Below are 26,435 nucleotides of genomic sequence, written 5' to 3' on the forward strand. Positions count from 1 at the left end.
CGTATGTTCATTCTATACTAATTGATATTTAATATGATATTAATTTACAATCTTCTTGCTGTAAGGTGGAAGTGCTAACCAATGCACCACCAAAAAGTATTTATTATTTATTCTTATTATTATAGTAAGATCTTTTATTTTATAGTTATAGTTTTTGGGTCTTTTAAGGGATAGCGACAGCAGAGGAGGGAGAGAAAGAGGGGATGACATGCAGCAAAGGGCCACAGGTCCGACTTAAACCTTGGGCCACCGCAGCAAGGACTCGGTTTTGGGACATGGGGCACCAGTTCTACCAGTTGAGCTTTCCAGGGTACCAGGGTAAAGTATGATTTTAATTTTTTTATTATTTAATATTTACTGTGTCTCCTTTCAATACCTGGGCAAAGATATCTATGCCTAGGCTATTACTGACTACTATATAAAAACGAATCAAATCCAATTTGTCTTCTTTTCACAGATTAGCATGACAGACGTGTTATGGTGTCTTTGTGTGTGTGTTCCTGCAGCCTCCCTCACTCAGCCACTCCTTGTGCTGTCAGCATAGCAGGGTGGAGCTGGCAGAACTACACATGCTTCAAGCATGCTCTGAAGCTTCACTCCCTCTCTGTCTATTTCTCTTCCCCTGTGCACAGCTAAGAGGAGGGCCCAGTGCATGTAACCGATGATGCTTTATACCAATCACAGGGGTTTCCCCACCCTCTCCCTCCCTCCCTCCCTCCCTCCCTTTTTTTTCGCTCCCTCCCACTGTCTCTAGGCACACCAACCAAAGAAAAAAAAGTGCAGGAAAAAAAAAAAGTGATAAGCAGCAAGCAGCTTCTGGGTTTTGCTTTCAAGCGCACTCCTGCTGAATCGGTGTGAGTGAGTGTGTATGTGTGTGTGTGTGGGGCGTTCACTCTCTCTCCTGCCACAGTAGCAACACATTGCAGCAGCGTCGGCCCCGAACAAAAGGCTAAACGCAGCAGAGCCACAGGAGGAGAAACTCAGGGATAGAATCAGGCTGAGTGGCCCAGCGTGACTGCACTTCTCAGGGAGGAACTCAACCTGCCATTTAGCCCTCCTGGTCCCGGCGTGGATACACTAGACCAGCCCTGGCTGCCTGCGTGTCTCTCTGAGCTGAGGAAAACACCCTGTTACTGACTGATTTCTCTTTCACTTTGTCTTTCATTCATCCACCTCAGTCTCTCTCATTGTTACTGAGATTCCTGCACCTGCCCTTCTACACCTGGGCGTCTTTCCTCTTCATCCACCTGTCCTTCAAGATGTCAGACGATGACTGCCGCTCGCCCATCGGCCTCGACTGTTGCAGTTGCTGCCTGGACCTGGCCAATGGCTGTGATGACTCCTTGTCCAGCAGTCCAGCTCAGGGCCTCAGTACGACCGGGGGCCTGCCAGCAAGCCCTACCAGCCCCAGTGTCAGTCACTTCCGCCAGCTCCGCAACCAGCTGGTGTACCAGAACCTGAACACGGACAAGCTGAACAACATCATGAGGCAGGACTCCCTGGAGTCGGTGGTGAGGGACCCATGCTTCCTGCTCAATGAAGGGATCTGCAACAGCAACATTGACCAGACCATGTTATCTATCCTGCTCTTCTTTCACAGGTATGTGTGTTGTTCACTTATCAGATGTGCTTAACTGGTGAGGTAATGACTGAATATAAAGCTTCTTTCATTAGGACATGAAACCTGAACTTTAACTTAAAGTTATTCTCTATTCTCTCAAGGACATTCAGTACAAAGTCCACCATTTTTCTTCTGGATCTATATTTGTCAAATTATTAGATGAGTGCTGCTTAAGAACCATATTTTGCTTAAATGAACCAGATGGCTAATGTTTACTAATCAGGTTTCTTGGATCAGCACTTCTTCTAAAAAGGCTGACATCAGCATTTACAGTCATGGATTAAGTATAGGCTAGGACGAGGGCATTCATTTTGATTGCGTTCCAGAAAAGAGTTTCACGTATGAGTCAAAAAGCACATTATTAGTTACTTCTTAAGAAATCTTAGGGATGGTTGACATGTTGAATTTGGTTGTCTTTGTCTATTATACATGTATACACTTAAACTTTGTATTACTTAACATCTAAAGTCATTGGAATGTGGATTCAAAACACTCAACACTGTCCAAATATTTATGCAGCTCACAGTGACTATTTACATCTACCATCCATGGTTTTTATGCAACATATTTCATATGTGACGTGACACTGACAATGATATGTGCATGTGCTGTACCGTATTAACAATATAATGTGATTTCTTTAGTGAGGCTGTTTAGTTTAAGGGCAATTGTTGGTATTTGAAAGACATATTTGAACTCTTAGAAAGAACTGGAGACTCCTAGAGAGATTTACTTGAAAACAACAAAACATGACACAGAGAAAAAAAAAACAGAGGACAGAGGTGAACAAAATCTAACCTAGAAAGAACTCCATACAAAAACACAAGGTTATTCTAAATCAACAGTCTGTTTTCATATTGATTCAATTAAAATGATCTTTTATTGCTGAAGGTCAATTAAAGCTGGCCTGACACCTTCTCTGTCGCTGCCAAACACTGTTTATAAAACAGTGTTTGGCAGTTCACCTCGTAGTGTTTGTGAGAAAGAGAATGTCCTGCTACGAAGTTGCTGCCAGTTGGAGAGTTTGTTTGGCAGCTACTGTCGAATGACTTCAGCCTCAAATTAACAGTTACCATCTTTCCAGGCAGCTACAGTTTTGACCATCGATGAACTCCTGAACCTGAGCCAGCAGTCGATGTACAGTGCTGTAAAGCTGTAATAACATATGGCCGGTCTGGTTATCGGAGCAGTAAAATGTAGAGATCTGTAGGGAAATAGCAGTAAACACTAAAACAACACAAAGGTGTTATCATCTTCGGAGCCACCTTTGAATGTCATATACTCTCTAAGTTGTCGTCCATTGTGTCAGTAAAACAGGGATACGTGTTAAAGCATCATGACATGTTTTAGACATATACGTCATACGATAACATTAGTATGATAATTTGGCTATAAAAGAGGGGGTTTCTTCTTTGTTTATTGTGGTGTATGAGAGGAATCTTGATATCAGTACTGACCTTTGGCCCCACTTATATCACTTCTCATCTTGTTTCTTGAAGTTCTTGAGTTTTTCTTTTTTTTTCTTGTTCCATAAACATTTTACGGTAATTACATGTTTTTTTTCAAATAAATACTAGAGGAGAAAACCTTATGTAACAAAAACGGATTAAATTATATTTTCTAATATAAGTTTTTATTTTAAAAGGCAGTATTTACTATATATAACTTTTCAATCCCTCAAAATAATATTTTAAGTTGAGAATCATCAGAGGTAAAACCAGAGTTTTTTCCAAATTAAGTCTGATAAACTATCTGTGATAATATTTATCCTGATAAAATGTGCCTGGAATGAATATGGCAATGGCATTTGTTATCGCGAGTTCAGTTATTTGCAGACGTTATCATATCTGTAATGTTCTCTGGCCAAGAAGCATTATCAGTATTTTATCAAATTTCTCCAGAAGCTGAGCTGCCCCAGCATATCCCAGAAGGTTAAATTTTAACCTGTCTCAACATTGTAACTATATGCTATGGCTATTAAAGTCTGTTCTTATCTCCTGTGGGGATGATTGATACTGCAAAAGTACAGACAGCACAATGGAGGTAAAACCATTTACTGTGAACTGCAGCTGATGGGGCTGATGACAGCGATGATTAGACCTTACCGCCAAACTCAGAGGAAGTTGGGGAAAAAGTAACAGCTTTTTTTTATTCATTGTTTTTTATTCCTGACACACTACAGTATACAGCATGGGTTACTTCTGTCTGAATACAACATCACATCCAGAATTTCCACACACGCTTTACTTTTCAATCTGTTAAGTTACATAACAGCTGTTTAAATGCTCATTCATTTGACAGCTTTTTAGGCAATATTGATTCAATGAAAGAACACCCAATTCTCAATTAATTTATGATAGCAAGGGTGTGTCATTATGATACTGTGGGATGAAGAACAAGGGGTGAAGAAACTTTGGGTTGAGGAATTAGACTCTAGCTCTAGCTTTGGCAACGAGAGCTCACGAAAATCAGAGAACAAATAGTACTTTTCAAACAAAATGTTTTTATTTCAGGACAATACTTTCAACGTGTCCTTAGACTTACACTTGGATATGCTCAGGTGATTTATTTTTCACTGAATTCAGTGTTTACAGTATCTTAGCTTGAATAATGCCTGCTGGCAGGGCTTTGTTAAAAGTCTTACACAAGAGTTTTTCCTTTTCTGCTATTCAAACTTAGTCATAATGCCACAGCTATTTTTGCAGCCCCATGCGTTTCTTCACTAACCAAAGATTAATTCCATCAATTAAACATTAATTTTGTCAAAAGAAAAAGATTCAGTATTGATCTCCTACTCTCTATCTATTTATGTGAAAAATTATTGACAGAGTAGATGACACACAGGACTGGCATCTCCTTGGAAATGAGAAAGATCTTGTTATAAATGCCAATATTTCTGATATTCCTGACTCAGAGGCAATGTGCTCACCCGTGTCATTGGTCAGTGTGACCATGCGTCTGTCTGTGCCAGCTCAACTGTTTGCCTGACAAACAGAGTCTTTAGCCAGAACACTTTGTTCCTGAACCTTTCCTTCTCAAGAGGGAATCGCAGACTCGGATCATGTGGCTTTTTGTGGCTTTCTCGCAGGATTAAAACACTGATTTCAAATGTGTACCATTATGGTTTTTCATGCAGAAAGACAAATGCACCCATTCATTCAAACATGTACTCACAGTCTAATCCTGTCAATCTAAATAAGAAAGCTGCCTTGCTGAGCTGAGTTTTGCAGAAGTTCGTACTCACTTCGGGAAGGCTTCTGATGAAAGCCTGGCTGAGGTTTAGACTGTGACCTCATCCTGGGTGGTCAGTCTGCTGAGCAGCCATCACTCTCATTTGCCACTTGTTAACAGAATAAAATGTCCAGCATAGCTCAAGGACGCCTGCCAGGACATATTTTGGACTTGTTGAATATCAGTAGGCAGTGGCCAGCAAACTTGTTATGTAAATGATTTAAAGGTCACAGAAATTAGCTGAGAGGAAAATTTGAACTCATAAGTCTTGTTTGATGTTTGAGGCAGAGCCAGAGAGCCCCGAGGGGGGCAGGATTTGTGATTTCCCCAGGATAAAACCAGAGGAAATATGCTGATTTACTTTGAGGCTTAGAGAGCTACACTTGACTGGAGTGAGAGGGGTATACTCTTGCACACCTTCACCCTAGGAAGTCAGTCAGTACTCAGCAGCCACTAAACACCATCACATGGCAGGGTGAAGAGGGGTGAAGAGTCTGTAGTGATGACACAAACGTTTATCACAGGACTTGAGGTCTGTGACCGGTCAGTCAGTCAGGAAGCAGTCAAAATACAAAGGGAAAAGAAGTTAGCGGCAGCACAAAAGATGTCTCCAGGTGTCAAAGACCTCATAAAAGAGGTTTTCTCTGCGGCAGCCAGGACAGGGCCGAAGAAGAGTCTGCACACTTCAGCCTACAGAGCTCCATTTCAGGTTTATAGACAAGATAACAATGATCTAATAGTTCTTTGAGAAAAAGAAAATGTTGTTTTAAGTAATGTAATTGTGCAGATTTTCAGGTGTCCCTATATGTAGCCCATAGTTGCGAAAGAGATTAAACTTTAAAACCCGTTGAAAAAGTCTGTTAGTAATGTATTTAAAAGGCCAAGAAGCTGCTGAAGTGCAGGCAAGAATCTGCCTGGCGTGTGTATGGATGAAATAACTTTAATTTCTTGGTTCAGGTCTCTTGACTGAAAAAGAAAAAGAAAAGTAATTTTTCAGCCTAGCTGGGAAAGACAGGGAGGTTTTTTCAGATAAAACATCTCTGACTGTCTGGAGGTTAACTTTGTGTACACAGACTCCAGCTTTGTATGAAAAACTGTACAAGAAAAATGTCAGTAAAAGGATTCTGACAGAAGAGTTACAACCTCTGACTAGGTTTGATTTTGTTCTCTGGCACAACTATTTATCCTTCTAACATTTTGTGGCCTTGCCAATCTAGGCCTCATTACAGTAGTAAAAGGTCCTCACTGTGGCCTCAGTTGATCATTGGCCTTTGACATTTGTTCCACTGGGCTACTGAACATGACCTAGCCCTCCCACAATGGAATGGAGACAGGATCCAGCTGTGTCAGAGACCCCACTGAGCTCCACTCTGTGATCAAAATATAAACCACAAAATAGCTTTGCTACAAGTCCAAGACTTGTATTTAGTGATCCATTGTGAAGGTTTTAGAAAGTGTCTTTGCCATGTGTATATTTAAACAGTTCTTTTTTTTTTTTGTGAAACTACTGGAGCTTTTTCAGTCTGCATAATGAGTTGGTTTCATATTTTAGTTTTAATTCAAAACAGTGGATCACTTCTCTGTAATACAATAAGAAGTAAACACCTTCTTTATCTTGGATATTAGCATGGAGGCCACGCCTGTAAAATTATCTCTTATAGTCAAAGTAAAGTTGAACAGGGCCGTTCTGCCTGCTCAGTCCTTGAGGGAAAATAATTTGCATAGAAGAACGATACACACTTTTGGACAACTTGTACAGGGATCATAGTTCATCCTGTGTCATCCCTGCATCTAGACAATGTTGTTGTGTATACATGCTTCACAGGCTTTATGCTTTATTATTGGAACTTGTGATACAATATGTAGAAAAGAGAGGAGAAACTTGTGACAATGTGAGTGAATGATATTTCCCCCGTGGCGATAAGGTAGCACAAACATCAACCACGTCAAGATGTAAGGATAAGGTAAACATAACACTGTTTACTCTGTAGTCTCTGTTGCTGTCAAATTGGCCCCATTTGCAAGACAAAGGCCACACAATGAAAAAAAACATCCCCGGAGCATATAGGACATACTCATTACAAACATGCAGCACAATTACAGAACAGCTTATGAATTATTATATGCACGCTGCTACAAGCTGTAACAGGCACAGGGATCGGAGTGAAACTAACTGCTGCAACAGTGTTTCCTGGGAGAGAGCGGTATAATCTGCATAGACACAATACATCACGAGGGAGGCGAAGCATGCTGAGTTATTCTTATCATTGCTGTTTTTTGCCCACATAAAAGGCTTATACATGTAAAATACATCCTTGCTGACGACAGAGCCTGTATCCCATTTCATTTTCTTCTGATCCAAACTCTTTTTTTTGTAAGAAAGCTGTTTTGATTTGGCATCTCTTGTAAAAAGGACAAAAGTACGTGCCCTAAAGAGAGTTACATAACTTCAACTCTGTGGGTTCCAGGTGGCAGGGGAGACAAATATAAACAAAAAACAGAGATTAGTGGCGAGAAGGCTGCGGGAAGGATGTTGGGGTGGAAGAACAGATTCATGGCCAGACAAGTCTTAAGAGCCAATCCCTAACAAACAAAGGCCACGGAGGCAAGGTCTGAGCAATGTCAGGAGAGAGAGAGAGAGAGAGAGAGAGAGAGAGAGAGAGAGAGAGAGGGAGAGCTACAGGGAGAGATAGCTAGAAAGAGTCAGACGTAGACAAACAGCCAGACAGGAGGCCGGTGCAAAGACAAAACATAGACAGGACTTGCTAAAAATAGTGTGCTGTTGACACAGGGTGGGACTATAAGATATAGGTAGACTGCAGACGTCTGTGTTAAAAACCTTTTTCTATAGCTAAAGGAAGTCATTCTTTAGAGGCAGTAGGAAGTTAAAAAGCCATGACAAGTGTTTATTTTACAGTTGTTTTTATGAGTTTCCTCAATAACACAGGCTCTGTGTTGAAGAGAGACATTCAGAGAGCCAGGGGTGGATGCACATTATTAGGAACCTCTGGATTTCCAAACACATGTTGGCATATATTTGGTGTTTGGACCACAATTCGGCCCTGTGCTTGATTTTATCACTCAGGGACCAATTTAAAGGGGGATGTACAATAATGGCTTTTTAATGGACCTCTTGAGTTACTGCCTTGTTGTGTTGTGACTGTGTGAATAGCCTGCCCTGGTGTTGTGCCAGTGGATGCCTGGAACCACTGTTGAATGTGCAAGTGTGTGTGTGTGTATATATGTGTGTTGTATATGTGTCTGTAGAATACTCTTCGGTACCTATTACTGGACTGGAAACTGTCTGCTCTCATTAAAGTCGTGATCAAGTTGTTGGTAATCTTTGTGGAGAATACACACAGTTCCGCATGCATACATGTACTTTCTAAACACACAACATCCATCACAGCAGACAGAGATGTGAGTTGAGTGTGTGTCAACTCAGAAATCCACAGACACACCCTGTACCATATTGATGTAACCTCCTGTGTACAGACCGCTCTTTACCAACACCGCTGTGGTTCCATGTTCAGTTGCGCCTAGCAACATGACAAACATAACATGCTTATCAGATGGTATCTCTTTCTGTGCTTTCTCTTCATCTATTCTATATAATCAGAATAACTTTATTCATATGGAACTTTTAAAACACAGTTTACAAAGTGCCACAAAGGTTGTAAGGCCAAACAAAAGCAAGACAAAATGAAGGTTAAGTTAAAACAAGAAGAAAACAGACAGAGAAAGTAGATAGAAGACAGAATGAATGATAGTAAAAGCGATAAAGAGAACAAAAAAACTTCTGATATAAAGTAGATAAATATATAAAAAAAGAATAAACACAACAATAAAGCAATAAATAAATGACATCATATGAAAGCAAGTCTATAAAAAGGGTTTTAGGAAATATTTAAAAGAAGTCACTGATTCTGCAAGCTTTATATCCACAACTTTAGATTCAAGCTTCCACTTTAGAACAGGGGCCCACCTGAGGATCTAAGGCTGCTCATACAACATTTCTGCTATGTAGCTTGGAGCCAGACCCAGACGTGTTTTAAGAGTAATCAGTAAAATCTGAAAATCAAATCAGGCTAAATAACTTAATAGTTACCTCTCTCCTTTGCTTTTTTAATGGATTTATCTGCATTCATAGGCAGATATCTGTTTAAAGAGATTAGCTGAAATGTGTCATTCTTATCATTCTCGTGTATCAAATTGATGAGACTGACACAGAAAGGTTGGGGAAGTCAAGAACCTATTTAAAGATGGACTAATGGGTTTTTCATTTTGGTCTTTTCATGGGAATTGTTGGTAATAACTTATATAACCAGCCTTATTGTTAAGAACCGGTTAGACAAACTGTGATAGCCTTGATAGCAAATGTCTTTTTCTAAATATGCAAGGGTCAGGAATGAGTGATTAATCTGTCTCGAAAACATACCAACTAACTAAGCAACGCTAACACACACACTCTCACGAATATCCATGGACTTACAGTATACAGCACACACAGGTGACCCACAGCATTATGACTTTCTTGACACAGCAGAATCCAGCTAAGCTCTTTTGTCCTGACTGACAGAGAGCGGAGATACAGTTTGTACTCGAGGTGGATTATAAACCTGTAAGCAACACATCAAGTTTGCCATCTGAGTCAAATCCTCAACATCAGAGTGTGCTGGAAAACTCTTTAAGAAGGGATTTACCCCATACATCTGCTAAACGTATTTGTCACTATCAAATTATGGGAAATGAGTCTTTTTGACGAGTAATTAAATGCATTAAAAAGAAACACTGTCTGATAACAGCCGTTTAAAGCACCAAAACTGACTCATTTTACACTTAGGTTATTGCTAATAAAATACACTAAACATACACTTAATAGATCTTGAAAACCAACTTTATGTGGCATTTGTGGCAAGCTTGACACACACAAAACAAATTAAATGAAAGTGAAAATAAGATCTGCACTTTGTGAAACATCACAGGGTAATTTTCTGATTGCTTCACGCCTCTTTTATGATTGTGATCATGCAGTTATAAATCATAAACATCCAACTTCCAAGTGTCAAGGAAATACTGAGTTCTTTGTGTTGTGGTTATGGAGCAAAATTTGTCCAGAGCTGCGGTTTCTGTTGAAAACTCTTTGTACCGAAGCCCACGAGGCTCAGCTTTGCCACAAAATGGTGAAGAATTCCTAAAACAACTCCACGGAAAATAACTACGTAGTCAAAATAAATACAGGGATCTCAACCCCACTACAGCACAGCCGAGCACAGACACCTGTAAGATGGCTTTGGAAAGTGCAAATTGGGCAATATTACAGAACAACAAAAAGAAGGAAACATTCTTTAAAAGTGATTTCACAAATACTTCAAAACAGGAAAGCAGTACCACCCATCCATTAAAGTCCTTTTCTTCTTTGCTTCATGTTTACGCAACTCTCTTTGTCCTTCCCTCTTATTTGCCACATTTCTTCCCTCTCTATCCTTGTTTTTTCCTCCCTCCCTCTCTCTCTTTCTTCTTCTTCTTTTTTTCTCCATTTCAGTTGATTTAGCTGGCAGCTACTTGACTTATATAAGTCTGATTCAAGGAAGGGTGGTTGGAGTGACCATGCCTTGCGCTCTCTGCCTTATCTGTTTGGACCATGGCTATGGCGCCTATTTAGATAATAAGGAGGCCTGTCAACACTTGCCATCACTCCCACTCCCACACACACGCAGCCCTGTACTTGAGAGTGAGTAATAGTGTCACATACAGTCAATATGTCAGAATTACACTCTTTAAATAGGCATTAGACAGTAATATTCTTGCATAACGCTTGATATTAGAGGTTAGTGGACTATGATTTACTGCAGCTCGTACACGACAACCAGCCGTGCCAAAGCAAGTCATGCAATGGAAAATAGTTGGATTGTCTCCAGTATAGTTCATGGTGTAGATGCTGAAATTATGGACTTACTTGCACTCTCCATACCACCCAAGCTGATGGCTGCAGGGCATTAAAATATTCATTCTGTGCTATTTTCATTAGCATGGGATTCCCACTCAGACTTTTTCTAACTCTGCATGAGAAGTGAGAATGTGTAACCCGCACTGCTACTAGAGTTTGGCTGAGGTGAGGAACAGTAGATCTGGAGTGGAAACAAATGCTTTTCATGAGCATGCTGTGTCCTTTTTCGGGATCCCTGGGGGAGAAGTACTTCAGCCATGTGGATGACTGAATTTTTTAAAAATTGATCCAAAAAGAGTTTGTGTGAAAACTCAGATAACACTCTTCTTTTTTTACAGCATCCCTTAAAAGGACTGGCAAAACCCGACTTCATTTCAGCTTCATTCTGAAGCGTATTCCATCTGTTTCTCTCTGGACGCCTATTTCATAATCCCAAGTGTTGTTGTCCCACACTGACTCCGTTTTTTTCTTACCACAATAGTCTTCCACACAATGCAGCCAGACAGTGCTTTTGTGGAGCGAGCCTGAGCCAGGCCCATCATTAGCCTATCTTATTCCTCCCTGGGCACTATTCACACGCAGGTTGGATACATGATGTACCCTGGGTGCGCACACACACACACACACACACACACACACGCACAACTGAACACACACATACAAGTAGCTAAGAGAAAAAGACTAAAATGAAGGAAAAATAGGATGCAGATCAGAGCTCTCTGTTTCTCATCTCAAAGCATACACATACCACCACCACCTTGGATGCTACTGTATTTTATTGCATTTTTTCCAGTAAAACGTCTACAGCCTTATCAAAAATCTATGTGCACCACACACACACACACACACACACAGGCACATACACACTTACACACACTCTTACGTTATACCCCCCCCTGCAGGGCACAGAGCTAGCATTAGACATACTTTAGCAATGTTGTTGCCACAGCCGATTACTGAGAAGTGCTCCTTGAGTCTCTGGGAAAGAAAACAATTACTTCTCTGGACTTCTGCAGGTCATGAAGACATGCTTTCCAGAACACAGGAAAGGTTACCACACCGGTCCTTGTGTGAATCGCATGTTCTATTTTTGAAGTTACTGGACATCTGCTGTTTGGCAACATATTGTGTTTTTCTTTCCTGACTTCAACTTCTGTGTTTTCTAGTAAACAAGTTTTAGCTCTTGGGTGTTTTGGATGTGTAATTTAAGAGTCAAAACTAAGTGTCCCAAACCTGACTAGCCTGTCATGCAATGGGCAAAATGGTAATGAGCTTGGCAGTAATAAGCACAGTTTTGGTCAGGGAGCATATGTCAAGCTCAGTTAAGGTTATTTTGGCCCAATAAACAATTATGTAATGTTGGTGTTTAAAGGTAAACGTGTAATTGGATTTATACTGGAGTCTCTGACATCTGCTCCCCATCACACAATCCTATCCTTAATTAATCCTACAGTACCTGAGTGGCGTTTCTGAATTGTTTACCTTACTGTACCCCCATCCCGACTCCTGTGTTCAACTGTCATCCATAATTGCATCATTTAATTGGGCCTTTGCAAAACATTGAGAGGATGAGGAAAAATAAACAAGCGAGAGACTTAACACAGCTGTCAAACTTGGAAAAATTAGTTGAGAACATGTTGGGCAACCTGCTCACGCCTCGGTGCAATGAGTTGGTTTCATCAGACGTATCTAAGTATGTAATAAACTTCTTTGCTAAGTCGAGAAAACACTTTTTTTTTTTCTCTGTGAGGGCAAGAGCAGAGCTTGGCAGAAATTGAATGTAATATAACTGTCAGTCTGAATTACAGTTTACAGTATACATGCTCTGAAAAGGCCAAATGACTGGCAAATCCCCACGAACCATAATCAGACTCTGACTTTAGTGTAATGAATATGGTTTCCTGTTTGTTACTGGTGAGTCCAAATTTCCAAACTCTCACTGGCTTCAAGTGTTCCTGCACAACTGAAGAAAGGAAAGAAAGAGAGAACTGAAAGATAAAACCAAACAAAAAGACAGACACCTCCAAACACACAATTTTTCTCTTTTGATGACAATGCAGTTTTCATGGTGACTCACAGACCATGAAAAAACAAAGCAGATTATATCCGCATTTTATTGCCCACAACCTTGGCTCTTAAAATCAAGTCAGTTCTGCTCAATGTAACTTCAACAGAAAAAAGGAGAGGCTTGCCGGACCGGACCGAGGACCAGTTTGGTCTCGCTGGCAGACATCAGTGGCTGAATGAAAAGGTTGACCTGTTCTGCCAAGCGCCTTTTTTTCTCTCTCTCTGGATGCATTTTCTGGCAGACAAGAGCCAGCGAGAGAAAGAGAAAGAGAGAGAGAGAGGAGAAAAATTAATGTACGGGTATGTGCCAAGTTTCAGTGTGTCTGTGATTTTTTCTCTGGCCATTTCTCAGCAGAGAGAGAGAGAGAGAGAGAGAGAGAGGGAGAGAGAGAGAGTGAGGCACCAGCACACTCAAATGAGCGAAAATAACAAGATGCATCCTGTCCAAGGCCTCACTCCTGTCTTTGTGTGACTATGTTTAAAAGAGGCGGTCGTACCATGGAGAGGCCCGGGCCGGTCGTATCTGATGGTGCATTATGCCCCCCTGCCATCTTACTGTGCCATCATGAGGAGCAATTAGCACCAGTGACATTAAACGACCTCTTTCTGCATTCCTTCCAGTGTGCTGTCATGGAGAGGAATGAGCCATAGATCATCATTATGTATGCATGCTGTGGTGTTTACACAGTGTGGGATTAGGCTAAACAGCAGTCCTCTGAAAACATGTAGCTGCTTCTGGAGCAAGGTAATAGGGCTCTGATGCTGGGCTTAGGAACCAGTGAGGCCACTGCCAAGAAAGTGTGGAACTCTGGGAGGAATGCAGAAAACTCTCTTTCCCTGCCTTTCTTCAAATGTCTCCCTCTCTTGTGCATACACTGGTGCATGCCACACATATAGGCAGGCCCTGCACAGATTCCATCCAGGCTGCCATCCACATCCCTGACACAAGTCTTTCAATGCAGACAAAGATCTATTTATCACTGAATGCAAGGTGTCGTACCAGTGGAAGCGGAGCCTGTGCTGCTCTGGCAGAGAGAGAGAAAAGAGATGGATTTATGTAACACTCGAGGTCACAACCTTTCAGTACTTGTGCGCCAGCAGGGTGGAAGTTTGTTTGGGTCGGGAGGTTTGTCTTGCATCAGAAGGGTTGCCTTTTGGTGTGGAAGAGCTTGTGGTGAACAGGAAGACAGCTGCCCTTTTTTTCACCTATAAAGTCACAGCTCTGTGCTCAGCAAAGGTCATGCTAAACAATTCAAGAGAAAAACATGGATCTACTTTAAGCAACTAATGGGTTAAATGTTGGTGCCATTTTTAGTTAAAGGGATTTCATTTCGAGAGCTTTTTAAAACAACAGTTCACACATGAATCCTGTTCCATGCTGCTAAAGCAGTGGCTCACATCTTTAGGAATTCGACAGGAAGCCATCTGTGAGGTGCATGACTCTTCTCTCTCCTTCTCCTACACGTTTTCCATCTGGGAGTTTCACACACACTCTCTAATGTTTTTACTGATGCATCAACAGGCTTGTTTAGCATAATTTAAGCATTGCTTTGCTATAGGCTCATATGCCAGGTCAAGGTGTGTGGGAGGACAAACAGTGCACAGAGAGAATACTGTTACAAAACCTCGCTTTTTCTTTCGAGTGTTAATGAGTTGTGAGGATTCTTGGGTTAGAATGTAAAGTTAAAACAAACATTGTTATTTAGCATTTAGTGGCTTTGAGGTTCATTGTATTCATCAGAATAAACTGCTGAGCTGCATGCAAGAAAGATGTATCTATCCAAGTTAAGTAAATTTACACAGAATAAAACAAAGAGTAAGTATCAAAGTATATGCCACATAATGCATCATCTAAAATGGAACAAACCACAGCACCGTGTAACACCTACGTGCATGAAAGTAAATCCAGTTTTCTGTTAACATATGGGTGATGAGGGTTGTCCTGGGTCGGAGCGGTCAATAGGTGAAGGTTCTGACACACCAACCATGAATAATCTGTACGTCCACTGTAATGGCCTAGCGCTCCTTCTGATTCACACTCCCGTTCTCATCAGAGGTTACGTAACAAACGGACAGACATAACAGTGTGGAAGTGTTGGCAAAACACTCGCAATCCTTCCGTGCTTTCTTTCAGGATTTTACCAGAAGAATCATCAGTTTAAATAAGAATGAACGCGCTGTCATCTAATCCATCTAGTTGTTTGAGTGAGAGGTATGGTGTGTTTTTAGTGCTCTTTTTGTTCATGGGCCTACTTCCCAGCCCTCTAGAGGGAAAGGATGCTATTGTAGCTCGTATCAGTGGGAAATTCAGAGAAACACCCTGATAAAAAACAAAGTCCCTTGCTGTTCCAGCCAGCAAGAGGTGAATATAAAAGAAAAAAATGAAAAGCAAGCAGGATACTTCCTTCAATTCATACTGAAATAAGCTTTCTAGAAGGAGATATCAGATTCAGACAAGGCAGTACTTGTCCCCCTCCGTGTTTTCTACAATAATATCTAGGCCATTGCATTGAAAGCAGCATCACTAAGCACCTCTCCCGGGGCCTGCGTTTTTGGGAGAGTCTCTCATTTTCCCTCTCATTTTGGCATCTTAACTAAAACTGGCATTTTTTTTAAACAGATGGAAACAAATGCAATGACTCAAATTAGATGATCAACATGCAGTGAGCATTTTGAAGTGCTCCAAGATTTGTGATGTAAAATATTTGATAAGATTCTTTTGCATATTTCTTGAAATGAACATTTTGTAACTACCATGATTATCATATTTTTTTCTTTGGACTGTGTGAGTGTGCAACCAGTTCATTAAGCCAAGTTTATAGCATCTTGCATACATGTTTGTGTATTTGTTCTGTGCAAACTTTATTTATTCAAAACAGGTTTCCACATTGTAGAAGGCCATAACAGTAATAACAATATAATAATTTTAAAATCTGTGGTCCTGCAGTGTTAAAACTACAACAGTCAAAGACACCTGCTGTCACAGACAAATGAGACGTGCAGTAGGACAGATTTAAGACTTAAATTCTGCTTATCGTCTTGATCCCACGATAAGAGGCTAACACGTTTTGCAGATGTCTGCACTGTTCCTTCTGCACAACATTGACTGAACAAACTCTAAGCTGTGTCACCTTATAAACACAGACGGGTGTTTGATCTGGCATAATAACTATTACTTATGTGGAGTTATAATACAATGCTTAATGACAGTGTCATTAGTATCCTGTATATTGTTACTATTAAATAAAAATGTTTCAAAATTAGTGTTTAAACTTGACAACAGTCTATGTCTGAGGTTTTCCGGTGGATTTCACCTGATCATTTGTGATTCACTAACCCGCCAGAGGAACAGGTCAAATAAAATGTTAAGTAAAACCTTTTACTGACAGTGTCATTTTAGCATTTAGATTTTATGTCTTATCGTATTAAGACTCAATCTTTCTTCTGTTTTGCAAACACACCAGCATGCCCCTCTCATATCTCAAGGTAACCATGTTTTTTTGACAGTTTATCTGAAGAACTGGGAGTACAGCCAAAGCCTCCTATCAGAGGAAACACTGCCTAACAACAGCTGTGAAAGCCCTCTCCTCCCTCCCTCTTTGTCCTCCTCTCCTTTTCTCTTCCTCATTTTTGCATTTTCCTGTTTTGGTGTTTGGTAGCTCTCTGCTCAGTCTTTGATACAAAGAAAGGGGCTGTCCTCAGGGTGCAGGGCACAGACACAGTATCTGGTGAACTGATGAAAGCTGATACGATGGATTCTTGTTATTGCGCTAATTTGCGTGTCTGTCTGCGGCACGGTTCTGCATCTTTGTCCTGACTTTTTTTTCCTTCCATACAGGCAGACAGCTTTGACAGAGGAGCTGAGAGACAATAGAAACCAAAACAAATGCTATGGGTAATATTGTGTCACACAATTACACAGTGTCCTTATAGCCAAATTGAGGAAACATTGCCTCAAAATGTGCTTCACTGTATCTTCATATTACACATGCATATCTGACAGCACTTCCTTGACTTCCATGGGCTGGTCAAGAAGTGTTAAATCTGCTTGGTCATGATACATGCTCATTCACATATATAAATATGTGTATATGTATATGTGTGTATACATGAAATATGTCATACAAAAGCACATCCTGTGCACTTTCTTTTAAGCAGTCTAAATAAGAAAACACCTCAAGTTCCTGCATAGTGTGTGTGTGTGTGTGTGTGTGTGTGTGTGTGTGTGTGTGTGTGTGTGTGTGTGTGTGTGTGTGCTTGGTTTGTACTTTGCTGTCAGCACTGAAACTGCTCCGAAATTATTTGTTTTATTTTTTACACAACAGCATGAAGGGCATGACCGGGCAGCATCCCTGTGTTCACCCTTTATTCAGGGATACAGCCCGAATATACACTAGCAGAGTATATAACTATCTAAGTTCATTGCGCACCTTTACCCCTCCTACCTTATGCAGTTCACACCTGTGCCATAAATAAGTGTACCAGACAATGACTAGGAATATGGCGAGACAGGTCAGAGACAGGATAATTACCTCGAGTCAGGGTTAGGCTGTCCTGAAGCATGTCAGTCAGATAGGATTTACTGCTCAGAGACGGTGTGAAAGAACAAGAATAACAATAGCTGTTAGAGGAGGAGATGTGCTGCACAGACAGAGGAGGCGCGAGAGGGAGTGAGTGAAACCAAACAAAACAGCCAGAGGACACATAGAGCAGGACAAATGACTGTGCACAAGGTGGCAGACAAGATACAGAAGTGACATGAAGCCAAATCAGCCAGCCACTATACTATACTCTAATAAACAATATTTAAAAAAAACAATGGAAACATACTGTTACTATTACAATTATGATTTTTTGAGGTGTGTCGTCCATGTTGTAAAGGTTGGCAGCTACCTTGCTGGCGCCACACTGTGTTCCTACCTTTGCGGTCAGGGCTATAATTACAGTCTTACCAAGAGAGAACGCCACAGTCATTAAACTGGTGTGAAGAAGACAATCAGTCACATAGGCTGGAAAACAATGATAATGACTTGCTGTTTTTGACTATGTGTGTGTACTTGGTGTGTGTGTAAGTGTGTATAGGTCAGGAGTTATCCATTGGGTGTGGGAACCTGTGAAATACCCGATTTTGTTTCAGTTCTGCAAATCCTGAAATAGTTCCTCAAAATAGCTCAGATAGCTTAACTGATGTTAGTTTCATTTACGATTCATAGTTTAATTTACTGTAATAGCAAAGAAGGCTGGATGTTTCAAATATTTATTTAAAAATCACGTGATGACAAAAACATCTTACATTGAACTAATGCACTAAAAGGACGCAAGACCTGTTTTGTATTTGTATGACATTGATCAGAAATGTGTCAATTTAAATTGAATTGGCTAAGTAATACATCCATTATATTGTTACAACACATTTGGATGGACTGAATGATAGATAGATGTTTTGATTGCAGGGAGAAAATATATTAAGACATAGCTTTTGCTGTCTCTGACAAACATACTGGCACGTACCTGCTCTTGTGTGCAATAGTTCTGCAGGCTGAGCGTTGGCATATTTCTCCCATTTCATAATACAGCGTGCTCTTGTGCTGTTGCAGAGTGGAAGCCAAAGATAACCTTTGATCAGGATGCTGCTCTGGAGTACAACGCCTGAGTGTTTGACCTCCCTGACCTCACCCAGTCTTTAAGATCTTTCCTGGCTGGTTTTTTATTTCTTCCCAGGGAACACATTTGAATGTTTTGTGCTGTACAATTCATACTAATATAAATGAATCAGTTAAGATCAAGCAATTATATTTGAAACTTTCACTCTCAACTTCACCTTGCAAAGCCGAGGCACTAACTTGCTGGTGGGAACCTTCTCTCTCAATGCCTGAACTATGTAATTTAAGTGTGAAGATAAGGTGACAGCTTGCTGGCTTCTAAACACTGCTTACGTCAGCAAATCTGTCCATCTCAAAAACAATAAAGGGCTGTTACGCACTTCTCCTTGTCAATAGGCCAGATCTGATTAGAGATTTTACGTCAGCCTCTGCCTTTCGTTAGGGAAGATGTCAAGCATAACCATCATCTTCTTCTTGTTCTTTTATCATGCACCTTCAAAATGTTTGATAGACGCCAGAGGATTACGTTTTCATAATTAAGTTTGTCATCTTTGTTCGTTCTCGGCTCCTTGCAGCATTAAGGCTTAAATCTCCAAGAGCACTTCTTTCAAAAGTGTATTTAATCCAGGGTAAAAAAGAGTTCAGTGCTACGAAAGGTGTCAACTTGGCAAAGAATCTCTGTCTTAAGAATGTGAACGGTCGCCTGCCAAACACTGTAAATCTACACGTCCAGACAGAGATGTGTACAGAGTGTGTGGTACTAGTGCATGCTTGCTTGTATGCGTTTGCCTGTTTTGTCTGCAGATGTCAATGGCCTCAAATAATCGTATGCATATGCATTTCTGTGTATGTGTGTCTACGTGTCTTGATGCACGTCTGTCCTTTTTGGATGCATACATGGATATGAATCTTAATGTTGTCTCCACGCTTGAACGCACACCTTTACTTGCACAGGACTGTGACTAGGTACCTGGTGTGTGGTGCGTGCGTGCAAAACAGATATGAGAGTGTTCTGTGGTTTTATAAGTGAACTTTGGACCTCTTGGGTACACGCTGGAGGCAAGCCAATTTAACATACATTGTTTACCCAAGCCTTTATACAATGACTGGGATGGCAGATCGTGTTTACTCGCTCTTCTGTGCAGCTTCGAGAACAGGAAAATGACATCTCTAAAAGACAATTTGTCTTGTGTACCCTGACTGTCTCCAAGTTCAAGAGTCGCTTCAAGTGGAAGTATTTCCTGTTTGTTTCTTGGAGGAGAGCTTGGACCTTAACTTTTGCTGTCAGCCAATCATCTGCTGTGAAACCCTCAAATTTAAGATTCTGAGAAGGTTTTGTTTGTGGAAATCGAACTGACATAAAATTCAAGCTGGATATAATCTATCACAGTTACACGTGTTTGTATTTTAAAGCAGCAAATAAAAAGTTCCCTATGAAACTTGTCCCAGACAGAAAACCAGAAACAGTTTTGCCATTATTCAAAACCATTTTGTTTTTGCAAAGTAGTTACTCCACCATAAGTGAGATTTCTCAGCAGCTACAGCATAACTAACTTGCTTAATTCAAACATTTGCATTCATTACAAAGCAGCATGCTCAATGAGCTGTTGCTCAGACAGAAGTGTTTCAAGGAGAATTGCATTAGAAAAAGACAATCTCTCCTCATTTGGCTTGTCACCATAATACTTACTGTTCAAAGCAGCTTAAAAACCACACTGATGGAAATGTTATCTCCAATCTCAGTGAATGTTTTGATACTGTTGATGCTTATATGTTTCTTTTATTTGCATTATTGTATTGTCGATGCGAGCTAAGATGTCACCTCACAATGCATTTATCATATTTTCTGATATATATCCTGAAGTTAAGTTCTCATCTGTTCCCTTCTCCTTGACTCTGCTGCACATCTACAAATGGGCCGTGACCAAAAGAAAAAAATTAAATAAATAAAAATGACCAATCAGCAAAGCTTACAAGACTTGCGTATTTGTCTGAGAGGCAGCCTTTTTGGCTTTTTGAAGGCAGGATAGGCTGGGGTTCCTGTATACTCCCAAACAACCTCACAGTGCTGGATATCACTATGTTCCCAGTTTATTTGGATCACACGGAAGCTTTTGATGCTGATCCTTCCCCTGGCTGAGTCACATCCTGAAATAGTGCTCTTGTGTTACACTATAAATCCAGCTGAACTGATGTCAGTCATGAGCAAAAGCAAGAGTTGAATATTTGAGGTCTGGAGAATTTGAATTTCCTTCAAAATGTAGGGAGAACTGAGACATAACTAAATGGGTGTTAGCTTCAAATGGCGAGTGGTAATAGACATAGATGCTATCACCACATTGACCAAATCAAGTTAAATATACAGTATGTATATAATTAGGACATTACATATTTAAAATATCATGGAAAAGTCAATCAAAGTATAAATATAACAAGGACACAGTGCTATTGACGGTGCACTCTACACAGTTAGTTAATCAATAGCCATGTTATCCAGTTAATCTCCACTGTTGAATTATATAAACCGTCTCTGCAGTGACTGATACACTGTTACATACCACTCACAGGGAGCCTTACAGTTTGTTGTATAACTGCATGCCATCAATTACAGATAGACATCCATAAAGTACAGGGCAGATGTGGGGATGAACCATAAAAAACAGTAAATCCATGTCAGGAACGGACAGCCATGCAATGTTGAAACAGTTCATAAAAATAAATCTACATATACATGTACATTCAATGTTATTACATTACTATTATTATTATATTACCATAAATAATTTTATATTTTATGAACAATAATAGTGGCTTAGGAGCTTTTAAAAACTTTAGGGTATTTTCACCTCAGGGTTGATATAATATAATGTTATGTTATGTTATATTATTACATTATTCAACCATTTAATACCTTAAATACTTGGACAGATTTGGTCCATAGCACCTAAGCAGGGATTTAACAAAACAGATAAAGCATCCTCAAGCCTGCAATTCTATTCCATTACTTTTTATTTTTAAATTGGATCGTAATTAACACTAATAAGTCCTCATTAACTTTCCAGAACAGTGAGAATGATGATGTAATGTGTGTGTTTATAGCCTGAACATATTTGTTTTACAGTCTTCACACGGGTGGCCAACATCTGGATATACATTTCAGTTTTTCTCCTGCAGGAGATGTGGCAGCCTTAATTGCACTTTCTCATTAATGTTTCTTGAAGCCTTCTTCTATTAAACAGCAACATGTTTCTTTTTAAGACTGTAGAATGGAGGCTTGCACATCTGGTCCAGTCCACGTCTGTCTCGGCCTGTCCTCTGACAGTAGGGGATCCTCACCACGCAGACAGGCTGAGGAAACATTGTGTACACCATGTTCTCTCCGTCTTCAGCCCTCCTCTCTGTCTGCATGTGATCCACACTGTACCTTTGTGAGACTGTACAGACCTATTGCCACTGTGGGTTTTCAGACTCCGAAGCTGAATGGTTTTAATTTGTGATGCTATTTGCAAGGGGAGAGTTAAATGAGGTGCTGAATGTGAGTTCCCTCACCACTTCACAGCTGCACTTTGAGTTATATCAGGTTCCCCCTTGAGAGAAAGCAAAAGTGGCTTGTGAAGGGCTTTAATACAACTGTATAGCTTGGCTAAATTTATGTGCATATTTACATATGAAAACAGCTGAACTTGATGTCCGACTGCAAATGCTTTGTCTGTAGCAATCAATCTAAGTTTCCAATAGTGTTGCACCAAGTTAAAACACAAAGAGAGGCTAAGATCCCTGGAGTGAACGTTTAAGATCTGGGGACTACATTTATTATCAAGAAGAAGTGCTCCCTGTCCTGTTCCTATTCACATTCTTGCTTAGACCCATGTTAAGTGGCCTGTATGTGCGCTTATAGATGAATATACTGTATATCAAAGGTTTTATATCTACAGACGCCATGGGTCACCTTCCATGGAGGCCGCCCTGCTGAACTGCCATGTTTCCACAGTAGCCCAGAACAGACAAAAAAAACAAGACAAAGTGCTGCTTTTGAGGGTTTCACCTCACCAATATCTTCACATTTCAGCCTGGTTTTCACAAATTAAGTTGCTACATAACTCAAGTTGATCAGTTGTTGTGTGTTATTCTGTCATCACTGTTAAGATTTACAGCTCTTTTGCTTGTCAGAGCATGCTGTGTTGAAAGCTGATTGAATTATGAGTCATTCCTGTGGTCTTATTGAAGTAGAATATGATTTGTTTGGCTTGTAGAGATCAATGGATGGCAGGCTGATGAAACTTCCTCAGGCTAATATTCGTAACTTAGTGGAAACACGGCCCTGGTCACTGCTATCTATGACACGGAGGCCATAGACAAAAGTATCGCTACAAAAATACTTCACCAGAGTGATTCATCATGAGACGTGGATAGTACTATGAATCCTTGCACCCCAGGGCAGAAAGGGATCAGCAGATTGCACCAAATGAAAAACTTCTTGAAAAAGTATGACGAAATAAAAATAAATACAGTTAATTCTTTGGTTTTATCAAACAATAGTTATTGCATACTATTATACTTTTGCATCTGTTTTTTCTAATGTGTTGCAACGTGCTGTTTTAGCTGTTAATGCAATTTCGTTCAGCAGTGACCGCAAGTGACTTGTCTCAAATTATCCATGGGAAATTAGTCATTGCCACATCGTTATCTCGCAGGTGACAAAGGATTAGCTTTAATGCTCAGCAGAGGAGCCTGCAGGAGTCTGTGGGAACGATTCTGTGTTTGGATGACACTGACAGCGAGAGTTAGCAGGGTGCCTATCATCCAGTTAAATCCAGATCATGCTGACGGGGCCAGACGTGCATGAGCAGGCACGTATGCAGGCGTGCGGTCAACCGCACACATCGACGTACACGCGGGCAAACAAAAACACAAGCGAGCACACAAACACACACCAGGGGATGGCTCATTGAGGGCCAGACTCCCTCCAGTGTCGTCCCAGTTGCTGGTGACTTGGGTCACACAGCTGCAAGCTCAGAAAGACACACAGATGGAATGAGATGAGGAAACTGGGGATATGGAAAGAGGGAGAGATTGAGAAAGAGGAATGGATTGAAAGAAGAAAGACATTAGAGTGATGGATACTTTAGAGAAGAAGAAAAAAGGGGATAATGGTATATGTGGGCAAGGGGCAGAGGGGGAAAAAGGAGAATTTAATCATTTAGTTTCTTTCATCTGTTTGATATGAACCAAAGACTGACTGCAGTAGGTCATTTTAACCATTTTTTCCAGGACACACAAATTAGTAAAATGACTTTTTATTTGTCATGAAAATACTGTTGCTTCTTGTCATCTCTAACTGTTGTTTTCCACTTAAAGATATTCTCAAAGTCATCAAAGATGCTCAGCCATCATTTAGCTGCATCTATTTACTTACAGCACAGATGCTGCCAATATTCTCAGTGGCAGCCTTTTTCGCTTATGATTAACATATGGTGCCAAAAACCATTTGTGTAATGACTTATTGATGTTAAGATTCCAGTAGCCCAACAGATGACACAGTTTGCAGTAAAAATAAAACCTGCCTACTTAGAGCTGATGGCATGGTATGGTATATGGCCCATTGATTTATCAATCCGCTTCAGATACAGTAGATTTCCATTTCTCAGCGTCAAAGTGATGGATTTCGGTGCAGTATGTACCCATTAGTCTAATGTCAGCATACCGTAGCGGAAGGCAACTCAGATTAGACATAGATAAACACAACTACACCAACAGCTGAGGTATACAGTACACAAAAGTAACATAGGCAGATGAATATAGACAGATGGTGCTGAACTCTGTAACCTTTTGTTCTGGGACATGATCCAGCCAACAGTGTATTTATCCATGCAAAGTGGCATCAATCCAGTCTTTTGAGTATCACTATTTATGCTTTGTGACAAGTAAACACTGCATGTTTTTACATTAAAATCAATTTTATTTTTTAGTGCACAGTACTCCAGACAGAAAAAAATAATGAGCAATCCAACAGCTCTTTCATATCTCTAAGGATCTGTGGTAAACTAGGCGACCCATAACGAGTCAAAGGGCTTTGACACAGCTAATAACAAAGTTCACTGTTATTTAACACTGCACGGCCAATTGAGCCTACAACCTTTGACCTTTTGTAAAGCATCCACAGAGCCTTAAGTGAGATCACTTAACTGCAACCCTGAGAGTCTAATCCCTTATCTAGCTCAGGCAATCTTGTGTGTGTGTTTTCATGTGTACACATTTTTGCACTATAACACAAATGGGAATCCTATGGGCTACGGACTATAACTTACTATTATTTCTTTTTCAGGGGAGGTGGAGTTGGGGGATGAATGTGGCATGACAAGGGTTCAACAAACTGCAATATTCCCTCAACACACTCCTCTGGGTCCCAGCTCCGTTGCAGTATTTTCACAGTAAATTTAGCCAGGACATTCTCTATGTTATAACACAAGGTAAATCTTTACATTATGGCCCGAAGCTGTCTGACTTCTGCTGAATCACAGCCTGGTGCCAGATGCTGAGAGGTCCCCCAGCTTGTTAACAGTAATATACTACACACAGCACCTTTTTGCTATAGTATTGCTTGTCCTGTTGTAAACTGCTATTAGTGTCGGCGAAGGCTACTGTTAATAAACTGATTGTCATTTAGTAAGAACTAAAATTAAGACCATTCATTTGTAGTAAGGAAAGTGGGTCTTTGTGTTGTCTTGACTTTATTGAGACAACACAAATGTCTCGAATCAAGGCAAGTGAGAAGCAGCTCTTCTTCCTGAACACACACACACACACACACACACACACACACACACACACTCACACCTGCTTGTGGTGTCCTCTGATTTCATAACAGCTGCCGTTAAGGACAGGGGAAGAAATGGTTTCTATGTTTCCTACCATGGAAATCATAATTAAACCTTTCGCTAGCTAAGTACAGCCTATTAAAAAGTTGGTCTTTGGCGCCTGTAATCAACATTTATCCAAACTGCTTAACACAGCAGCTCAAACTCATGGTAATGCTGAATTCATGACATAATGTTGTAACTTTTAAAGTCTTAAACTAATATATAATCAGGCTTGGAACCTGTCTTTACTGTAATTCCATACATACAGGATGTATGAAATAACTGCTATTATGAAATGCTATGGCAGCAAAAGCCACATCTATTTTTCTCTGTACCCCTCATTCATTTGCTGCCTTTCTTCAGAAATTTAGCAGAATAAACTGTTGTCACTAAACACCACAGGATTAAGCGATGTCAATCACTCCTGGTTGTGTGTGTGTGTGTGTGTTTGTGTCTTCCCATGTTTGTACAGACAGTATTGGGCGCGTGTGAGAAGATAATTGTCTGTGGACATGTAATTACATGGCACCACTTGTGTGGCACAAGAAGAAAAACAACTCACTATGGTTTGCAACTGACTGTAAAGAAACATGGATATACAGTATCAATGATATCTCCCATTTCAGAGGGAAAGTTTAATCTTGTCCCTTACTGGAGGCAAAACAAAAGTGAAAATACTTATATGTTTGAACATCAAACAGAAAAAATGGCTTGATATCTTTTCATGTTTTGAGCAATGTCAAACCTCATGAAACTGGAGACGAGCAGAAGAAAAAAACATCCAACTGAGTTTGAATGACTTAATATGAAAGGATTAAATGTTCTCAATTTTAAATAAATTGCTCCCAACGTGATGGGTGTAAACATGCCCAATAGAAGCCATCCATTCCCTCTGCCTACTCACAGGCAGCTGAACTGCTGTCCCAGGCAAATAACCCTGAATAATGATTGTGATCGCTGATTGTTAGAAACTGAACTGAGTGAACCTAAATTCCCCCGCTACAAGGAAACTTGGGACAGGACAGAGTTGCTAGAAGCTCCCTGCAGTTTACATTTATATACTTTTGTCTTCTGAATTTAGACCTTAATGGCACAAAAAATTC

At 40.3% G+C, this 26,435-nt stretch overlaps 1 protein-coding gene across 1 annotated transcript in view; it reads left to right on the top strand.

The window, feature by feature from the left end:
- The first annotated feature begins 809 nt into the window (after window positions 1-809).
- The window catches only part of tsc22d3 (TSC22 domain family, member 3), a 34,186-nt gene continuing 8,560 nt past the window's right edge, over window positions 810-26,435 (top strand). The window contains exon 1 of the mRNA XM_051419554.1: window positions 810-1,600. Coding sequence (XP_051275514.1) covers window positions 1,260-1,600 — 341 coding nt within the window. The 5' untranslated portion in view covers window positions 810-1,259. The remainder of the gene's footprint in view (window positions 1,601-26,435) is intronic.

The sequence above is a fragment of the Dicentrarchus labrax genome, unplaced genomic scaffold (assembly GCF_905237075.1).
Source record: "Dicentrarchus labrax unplaced genomic scaffold, dlabrax2021, whole genome shotgun sequence".
Lineage (NCBI taxonomy): Eukaryota > Metazoa > Chordata > Actinopteri > Moronidae > Dicentrarchus > Dicentrarchus labrax.